This window comes from Elgaria multicarinata, chromosome 1 (assembly GCF_023053635.1).
Source record: "Elgaria multicarinata webbii isolate HBS135686 ecotype San Diego chromosome 1, rElgMul1.1.pri, whole genome shotgun sequence".
Taxonomy (NCBI): domain Eukaryota; kingdom Metazoa; phylum Chordata; class Lepidosauria; order Squamata; family Anguidae; genus Elgaria; species Elgaria multicarinata.
In genome coordinates this window covers 36,639,473-36,649,400 of record NC_086171.1, presented here as the reverse complement: position 1 = coordinate 36,649,400, position 9,928 = coordinate 36,639,473, and the positions used below count along the sequence as shown (strand labels likewise).

The 9,928-nt window shown below is 44.9% G+C and overlaps 1 protein-coding gene across 1 annotated transcript; it reads left to right on the top strand.

Annotated features, from left to right (window-relative positions):
- The first annotated feature begins 484 nt into the window (after positions 1-484).
- On the top strand, positions 485-8,050 carry HTR5A (5-hydroxytryptamine receptor 5A). The gene is made up of 2 exons (XM_063146788.1): positions 485-1,231; positions 7,718-8,050. Exons 1-2 carry the CDS (start codon positions 485-487, stop codon positions 8,048-8,050), a joined length of 1,080 nt encoding a protein of 359 aa, XP_063002858.1.
- The last annotated feature ends 1,878 nt before the right edge of the window (positions 8,051-9,928 follow it).

Sequence of the window (9,928 nt, the reverse complement as noted above, 5' to 3'; positions counted from 1 at the left end):
TTCTGTTCACAGCACTGCAAATGCCTCTCTTGTAGTTTCTCATTTGGCTTCAGGTTCATGCTAGATTTCCTAATGTTATGAAAGCGCTGTAGAAAAGGCGACATCAAGGCATTTTCAAAAGGAATGTAGATGTGTATTTAAGCGGTTCTTCTTGTGTTCGATTTACAGGTTCAGGAAATTCAAATTTGGATTCAAAATTGCCGTGAACGTCTGCTCGCTTCCATGCCTATGCTTGTCAGACTGATGGTTTGCAACTCAGGAGCACTGGAGCCTGAAATAAGACACCCCTGTAATCTTCTTCAGAATCTTGATACCGTCATGTGTATAAAAACAAATAGCACTTTATTTTTATTTATTTTTAAAGAAGTATCTTTAGCCAGTCTTCTAGAATTTAAAAGAAGCATCTCCATCAAGTCTTCTAAAATTTAGGAGAAATATCTCCATCCATTCTTGCCACCTGAAACTCCCTTCTGCTAAACCCTGCATGATGGATTGGTCCCCCAACTTCACCTGCTTCTCCGTCACTGCTTTGGCAGAGTCCAACCGGACTGGTTCCGGTTCCCTTGTAGACCTGCCTGGTGCCGCCGGACCCTTATCTGTGTTTAGCGTCCTGGTCTTGACTTTGTTGGCCATGCTGGTGGTGGCCACCTTCCTTTGGAATGTGCTGGTTCTGGCAACCATCTTACGGGTACGTACCTTCCACAGGGTGCCCCACAACCTGGTGGCCTCCATGGCCATCTCGGACGTGATGGTGGCCACCCTGGTGATGCCGCTCAGCCTGGTGCATGAGCTCTCCGGGCGCCACTGGCGTCTGGGCAGGCTGCTGTGCCAAGCATGGATCTCCTGTGATGTCCTCTGCTGCACGGCCAGCATCTGGAATGTCACCGCCATTGCTCTGGATCGCTACTGGTCCATCACCCGGCACCTGGAGTACACGCTCCGCACCCGCCGGCGCATCTCCAACGTCATGATTGCTCTGACTTGGGTCCTCTCAGCCATCATCTCCCTGGCACCAGTAGTCTTTGGCTGGGGAGAGACCTACTCGGAAGACCACGAAGAATGCCAAGTCAGCCGGGAGCCATCTTACACCATCTTCTCTACCTTCGGGGCGTTTTACTTGCCCCTTTGCGTGGTGATTTTTGTGTACTGGAAAATCTACAAAGCAGCCAAGTTTCGAATCGGATCCCGAAAGAGCAACTCCATCACGCCCGTTGCTCCTGAAGCCCTGGAGGTTAGTTATTTAATCTGATGTAGTTGTCTACAATCTGGGAATGGGCAGCATCCTCACGCATGATATGGTAAACCAGCCAGGTGTAACCTTAGCATACTGGCCAAGTATCTGTTGCTGATTTTCATGTTCTTTACTGGGGCTTATGCCAGGGCTGTTGTGATGTGCTTGGCTAAGAGTCTGCCCCTGTCTTTACAGTGGCATTTTGGCGCTAAGAGGCGCCTTGCACCAGCACTTGCATTCCTTCCCGGCATCTGCACAGGAGGGAAGGCAAGTGTGGATTTTCTGGCCCCGCGTCTCTGGAAAAGTTGTTTTTTGTTTTGTTTTGTTGAAAAAAGAGGTTATAATTTTTTAAAAAAAAATTGTAATCTGTATCTGCAGAGCTCCACAGATACAAATAATAAAAATAAAACGGGGGGGGGGGAGAAAGGAACGAGGCAGCCAGAGGACGATGCGAGAGGGACTGGATGAACCACGTCTCCGCCCTCTGGCTGCCCGTTCCTCCCCACCCACCCCCATTTCTTTTTATTTTTATGATCTGTATCTGTGGAGCTCCGCAGATATAGATAATTACAAAAAAATAAAAATGGGAGGAGGAACAGCCCGTTCCTCTCCTCCCCCATTTTTTGTTTTTTGTTTACTTCTCCAGAGGCGCAGGGCTGCCCATGGCAACCAATCAGGGGGCACCATGCCAAAAAAGTCAGGGTAAATGCCCGACTTTTTTGGAGCAGAGTTTCCAGGGCTTGCCCCCGGATGGCTTCACAATGGTGGCTGCATCATGTAGATGACGTGTTGCTACTGCAAAGCCACCCTGGGGCAAACCCGTCGTGTAGATGTGCCCTGTGACTGTGAGCATCCTTGCTTCAAATTCCAGCTTGGCCACGGACTCGTAGCCATTATTCTCTTGGCTCTCCTCACCTCCCCCCTCATATCCACAATATAGGGATAGCAATACTGATCTACTTTACAAGGTTGTTGTAAGGATGATGTTTGTGAAGAATTCTGAACGCTCGGAAGTGCTAGATCAGTCATCCTAGCAGGGCCAAGTGAATCCGATTGGAATCCACAGGAGCATTAATTTCTTCCATTTGGCTGGAGAAATGGCATTTGCAACAAAAGGTGAAATTGTTGAGTGCTGTGTTCAGGATAGTTGTCACCTAAATGAAGGGAGGCAGAGGTTGGGAATAATGTGACAAAAGCTGGGGTGGGACACCCTCCAACCACAAATAGGAATGAACCAAACAATTTTTAAAAATATCTTTTTGAATAGATGTATATATGATTGTTCTTATTGTTATTGACAAGTTATGTTCCACTGCCTCAAACTATATAAACATATTGTTTATAAATCATAACCAATCACATCAGTATACAACCGTGTGTCGTATCACAAATTTAAACAAAATACTTACAGCCAATTATTATATACTGAGAGACTTTGTGAATGGTCTTGGCTATTTGTCCTAAAAAAGCATGTCCTGAGGAAGCATTCCCAACGAAACAGGTCATGTGTACCAGACTCCGGTTCATTGAAATACCACACACTCTATAATTGCTTTCGTCATATGAATGTCATTGAATTACCACACGCCGTATAATTGTTTTCATTATATCAATGTACTTAATTTTGATTATTACTAATGTATATGTTACATGCCACCAATACATAGATATACTTTTGAAATATAATAATTGGCTATAAGTATTTTGTTTAAATTTGTGATATGACACACGGTTGTATACTGATGTGATTGGTTATGATTTATAAACAATATAACCTATTTGTGGTTGGAGGGTGTCCCACCCCAGCTTCTGTCGCAAGATAGTTGTCAGCCATGCCCTTTTCCAGAGCACTCTATTCCGTCTCCCCTGCCTCAGCCTCATTTCCTGCTTTTTTCCTTCATCCTCATTGAACTGATATTAGCTATGTCCCCAGTTAGGTGTCCCCGTCCCCCCCAAGATATTTTTTTGTATGTCTGCAAACTTCTGCAAAATTCCGAGGGCTCTACAACCCTCCTAATGCATCCCCCTTATTGGTGGATGGTGTCATTTGGGATATATAATGTTCCACTACTTGGAGAATGAGGAGGGTGGATAATGAGCAGGGTGAGCACCTAAAAGGAATGAGGAGGAATAAGAACATAACAAATTAAGATTGGAGTTGTTGCTTTTTTACACATAGAGGAAGTGCAAAGCAGGCACAGTTCAACAGGTGAAGCTTTTCCTGGTACCAAGATGTCATGATCAGAAATATTTCAGAGACATAGGAAGCTGCTTTATACCATGTCAGACCAGTGGTCCAGTTAGCCCAGTATTGTCAACACTGACAGGCAACAGGTCTCCGGGGTTTAGAAAGGAGTCTTTCCCCAGACCTACAGGGAGGGGCCAGGGATTGAACCTGAGACTTTTTGTGTGCCAAGCTTGTGCTCTACCCTTGAGCGATAGCTGTCCTTGTTTCTAGGTTTCTGCCTGCCATGCATTTGCCCACTAAAAAGGTGACATTTATAGTCTGGACTCTTTGTTTTATAAAGGCGGCAGCTTATGGAAGCTATTAACACCACACTTAAAGAAGGATACAGACAAGCTGGAATGTGTTCAGAAGAGGGCAACGAGGATGATCAGGGGTCTGGAAACAAAGCCCTATGAGGAGAGACTGAAGGAACTGGGCACGTTTAGCCTGGAGAAGAGAAGGCTGAGGGAAGACATGATAGCATTCTTCAAATACTTAAAAGGTTGTCACACAGAGGAGGGCCAGGATCTCTTCTCAGTCATCCCAGAGTGCAGGACACGGAATAATGGGTTCAAGTTACAGGAAGCCAGATTCCAGCTGGACATCAGGAAAAACTTCCTGTTAGAGCAGTACAGCAATGGAATCAGTTGCCTAGGGAGGTTGTGAGCTCCCCCACACTAGAGGCACTCAAGAGGCAGCTGGACAACCATCTGTCAGGGATGCTTTAAGGTGGATTCCTGCATTGAGCAGGGGGTTGGACTCAATGGCCTTGTGGGCCCTTTCCAACTCTACTGTTCTATGAAAATCACTTGCAATTTTAGTGATGTGAAACGTGGGGCTCTAAATACTGCTGCCTGAGGTGGACTGCTTCAATGTAATTCATGGCAGGGCTGGGAAGGACCTGAAGCGCCGATCATTCAGGCATGGCACAAATGCAACCTCGTGTTCCCAACGTCCCTGAATGTGGGACTACATGGTTCCATTCCTTTGTTTGCTGTCAGCGCTTCAACGGGCGCCCTTTATTTCTTGCATTGTGGGGTTGTGCAAACAGCTGCTCGTAGCTTTATATTTACTGTTGTTCCCCACCTCGATCAAATGGAGAGGCGGGTAAGAAATAATACTGTATTTTTCAATTCAAAGACACACTTCCCCCCCCCCCCATATAAACATCTCTAAAAACGGGGTGCGTCTTACAATCGCGGGTGCGTTTATTATTTCTTAGAATCAAAGCTTTTTTTCTGTTGGTGGTACTGAAATTAGTGTGCGTCTTACAATCGATGGTGTCTTAGAATCTAAGAAATATGGGTAATAAATAATAATAATAATAATAATAATAATAATAATAATAATAATAATAAGCTTTTCCCTTTCCGAACTCTGTATGATGTTTAGAAAAGGCATGTGTTAGATGTTTACTGTGGTTGAAGGATGGGGGAGTTTGGATTTTCTGCCTTGAGCCCCATCTCTTGCTGTTTTGTGAGAGATCTTTTGCTAGTTCATTGAACAAACACAGATGGCTTGAAGGATCTACTGCAGTGAGGTGGTGGTCAGACAGCTCCAGAAGCAACTATACCAACATTTGCAGGGGGTGGGAATATCATTGGTTATTAACCAAGATGGTGAGGGCATTTATCAGAAGCTTGTGGCCCTCCAGATGTGCTGGCCTACAACTCCCATGAGACCTCACCTTTGGCTATGCTGGCTAGGGCTGATGGGAGTTGTAGGCCAGAACATCTGGAGCAAGGTATGTGTCTGTCAAGAAATTGGGAGTGCCGAACACTCTTGCCAGGAACATGTGGCCCTCCAGATGTTGTTAGACTCCAACTCAGGCAGGCCCAGAGAACATGGCCCATGGTCAGGGATGCTGGGAGTTTCAAGTGAAGCAACATTTTGAGGGCCGCAAGTTCCATGCCTGAGCCGACCCCCACCCCCATTAAAAGTCCCAGGTGATTTGGCAAGGGAGTTTATTGAGCCGTGTGGCTTTAGATGGATGCCTGCCGGTCAAATCCATCTGCTGTTTGTAAAGTCCATCTGTTTGGCCACTGCGGAAAGGTTGCTGCACTAGACAGATGCTGGTATAATTCTGTAGGTTCTTTCTCATGTTGATTTTGCTGTGCACAGTCTGCTTAAAATGACATTTTGTTGCACAGGCAATCATTTTTAGCAGTTCACTGCACATTCTTCACAATTGTGTAGCATATTTCACGCCTTCACGCACTGTGATGAACCAAACCTCCATTCTACTCCTTCTTCCTGAAAAAGGGCTTCTAGCAACAAACATGCCAGGCATGGCCATTTTGTGATACAAACCCATCTTCCCACCCCAAATCACTATTTCTATGTATATTCCAGACTAAGTCAGCTTATGTTAATGTCGGCATTTCAGAAACCACTTGGAGGATGCATCGTCAGGTCCTCACAGCCTACTGATTGCTCAGTTTGAATTTTCCCTCTCTGGGAGCTGCCCAGCCTGCATAGAGATATTTGTATTGTAGAATCTCCCCCCCCCCCCATTTGCATTGATAATAGACTCAGGAAGAGTGCAACAAGGTCTTTGGGGAGAGATCCCTTTGCCATGAGGCCTGCTCTGCACCCTCAAAGTTAGCCCATTTCCTTCAGGTGTAGTGGAGGAGGCTGTCCTGTCATCAGCACTGGAAACAGTTCAGCCATTGTTTGTACTGTATTTCTTCGATTCTAAGACACACTTTTCCCCCCATTTAAACATCTCTAAAAATGGGGTGCGTCTTAGAATCGCAGGTCATTTATTATTTCTTAGAATCAAAGCTTTTTTTCTGTTGGTGGTACTGAAATGAGTGTGCGTCTTACAATCGATGACGTCTTAGAATCGAAGAAATACGGTACATGGGAAGGGAGGGACGCCATTTTGTTCCTTGCCTCAGGCAGCAAGACATCTTGGTCTGGCCTTGCCATTTACCTCTAAGAAGTAACCCATATGCCGGCAATGCGATGTGCATGGCACAGCACTCCAAACCAAACAAATGGCCACTAGAAGTGCATCCAGTTTATATATATATATTTATATATTTTACATTTTTAAAATTCTAAATATATAAACTGGACTTCCCCCCTCTATTATTATTATTATTATTATTATTATTATTATTATTTCCTGCCTTTTGCCCAATGCTTGGCCTCAAGGCGGCATTACAAGATTTAAACCATATACATTTAAAACCTATAAATACAAATATACAAAAATTAAAAATATATTAAATAAGTTCTGATTTTAAAACATTTAAACATTTAAAACGACAATTATTAATTCTAGGAGAACATGAAAAATGGAGGGGAAGAGGCAGGGTGATTGTAGGACAGGCACGGCGTCATGTGAGTACCGGATTGCAAAACAGTGGACCAGGCATGACGAGAGTGCCATAAAATGCTGGTGGGATGGAGCCCTCAGTGCTATGTAAAGAAGTCCTTCTTATAATCTGTCCTAAATCCCCCACCAATCAGCTTCCTGGGATGACCCCTTTGGGTTCTAGTATTATGAGAAAGGCAGAAAAATGTCTCCCCATCCACATTCTCCACACCAGGCATCATTTTGCACACCTCTGTCATATTCCCCCGACTCGCCTTTTCTCAAAGCTAAACAATTCATGCTGTTGTAACCTTTTCTCCTTTGCGTGCCCCATGCTTCTGTTTCTCACCCCACTGGTAGGCTTGTTGCCAGTCATTCACTGCTGTCCAGAAGCTTGTGATCATTCTGTGATATGCATGATTTTGCCACTTGGTGCTGGCAGCCCACGGGACAGCAAGCTGATTGATTCATTGCCTTTCTATACCACCCAGCAGTTGAAGCTCTCTGGTGGCTCACAAACAAGACTTAAGGCCATGAGATACAATAATATCAGAACGTTCAAAAGTTTAAAGCAGAATAAAACTAGAGTAAAAACCAAAGCCCACTCCTGCAGCAGTGGAAAGAACTTAAAACACACATGAAGATATTTTTCTAAAACCAAACCAAACTAAAAGACTAAAAAGCCCGGGAAATTTAGGAAAAAAATCACTTCACCTGGCACCAAAAAGACGACAATGCAGGGGCCAGGTGTGCTTCTCTGGGGAGGGCATTCTACAGAGTGCCACCACTGAAAAGGCCTTCTGCTTGGTAGCCACCCCCACTCACCTAATTTGGCCAGGGCACCTGGAGAAGGACCTCAGAAGATGACCTGAAGGTCTGAGCAGGTAAATGCACTCAAAGCATGCAGTCTGAAGATGCTTTTTTTTATGTTTGGCAGGTCAAGGAACCCTCCCAGCAACCACAGATGGTGTTCACTGCTCGCCATGCCACAGTGACCTTCCAAACGGATGGAGACACGTGGCGGGAGCAGAAGGAGAAGAGAGCTGCCCTAATGGTGGGCATCCTCATCGGAGTCTTTGTGCTGTGCTGGATCCCTTTCTTCATCACAGAACTCATCAACCCTCTCTGTTCCTGTGACATTCCACCCATCTGGAAGAGCATTTTCCTTTGGCTCGGCTACTCCAACTCCTTTTTCAACCCGCTGATCTACACGGCCTTCAACAAGAACTACAACAATGCCTTCAGGAACCTGTTCTCCAGGCAGCCATGAACGATGCACAGGGAGAAGGCCGAGACTTTTGAAAAAACCCTTCTCTCTTCCTCCCCTTGCACAGAAACTTTAAAGAAATTTGGGGCCTTGCCAGATGACCCATTTATATTCCAATAAATGCTCAAATGGTTGCAGGGGACTGAGGCATCGTTCTTGAAGGTGACTGTTCTGTGGTGGAGATCGAGTCTTTCCCCAGCGCTCAAAACCAGCGATATTTGGTTGCTGGGAGAACCAGATCTTCCTTCTCAGCTACCATTTCCATGGCAGTTGTTAAAATTGTGTGGACCATAGTTGTGTCAGTGTTGTGGTCACCCATTGGATGGGCCATGTGACATCACTGGAGGAGTCGTGTCACCGTCCCTCCAGACCCATCGCCCTTTCTGAAAAGAATAATGCTGCTGTACTTATTTTTGACCCCTGAGGATATGTGCCTCCTTGCCGTATGGGTAAGCACAGGAGTACTCAAGTAGCCCTTAAAACAACTACTCCCTTTGCACTTCTTAAAAGTTTTTCCTCAGTAGTTACATCGTATTCCATTACAGTAAAGGTGCAAGATCTCTTTCGGCCAGAGGGTAAAATTCCATTTCAGAGAAGTTCAAGGGTGGGGGCATTTTAGTGGTGCACAGGGCCAAAAAATAATACCATTATATTTTAGCTTCATGCTCTTACTTGCAGTAACAAAACCTTAGGAGAGGCATTTCCATTTTTAGACTGGGGAAAGCACAAAAGCTCCTTTAGAGTTCTGACTGGTTTTAACTGAAACCCGGAGCGGATTTACCACCCCATTGCCATCAGAGCCACCAGCCTCCACTGCTCCTGACCAAATTCAGTAGGTGAGTGAGCAAAAAAGCCAAAAGGCAAGGGGTGGAACCAGGAGGTGTGTGTCCAAAAGGATTTATGATTGCCGACGCGTTTCGGACTAAAGCAAGTCCTTCATCAAGGCAATTCTAAGAACAATATAAAATCACTTATCTCCTGAGCGATGGTGTCCTATGTGTGGTGGTGGGGGGGGAAATGGTGGCAGCCATAGCTCAGCATTAACATGTTTGAATAAAAGGTTTAGACTCAGATGTTTAGGATTTAAGCATTCAAATCCCTGGGCAAAGATGGACAAATCTGTCAATTTCACTTTTCCCCACCTTTGCATTTTTTTAAAAAATCTGAAGTTCTTTTTGCCCTAAATACGAAGAACTTTGCAAATTTGGGTAAATTCTTACCCAAATGGAATTGAACTAAAATCCTCACCCACCTCTTTATACACAGATATGCAGGGCTTGATACGGGGCGCTGAATGTGTGAACTGGCTGCAGTGACAGGGCTGATGTGAGACAACGTGAACATTTGTTTGGTAGTGCTAGTTCTGGGGCATTCACTTCTTCAAGCCTTCACTTGATACAGTAACAATCCAGTGAGGAACCTGCACGTGTGAATGCAGGGAGATTATGTCAAACTCCATTGAACTGTTTTCTTTTCACAAAACATAATTTTACCTATAAATGCTCAATTTTGTACTTTTAAAAAAATCAGGTACTTGTAGGTTTGGGCTCTGGACTTCCCTGAACAGTTCCAAGTGCCCAGGGCAACTTGGCAACTTCAGTTTTCTTCTGAGAAGAGTGTTCTGGAGAGCTGTGTTTTTGTTTATTTACAAATATCTAAGATGATGAATAGGATGAAAGAATTCAGCTTACAGGTTAGGTGGGCAATGTTCGTCTTAACCAAGCAGCAATCCCCTGAAATCAACAGTACACCCTTGCATTGTAGTTATTCTCCCCATTGCTGGGGCAACCTCACAGTGGCTGTTTCTGATCACAATAAAGCAGGGGTGGGGAACATTGGCAGGTCTGGGGCCCATTTTGCAAACAAGCTAACCGTAACCAT

Excerpts from the sequence above, each read along its gene's own strand:
- HTR5A (XM_063146788.1), top strand. The coding sequence starts at position 485 with ATGATGGATTGGTCCCCCAACTTCACCTGCTTCTCCGTCACTGCTTTG. Across the intron at positions 1,232-7,717 it reads TTGCTCCTGAAGCCCTGGAG|GTCAAGGAACCCTCCCAGCA; the intron begins GTTAGTTATTTA and ends TATGTTTGGCAG.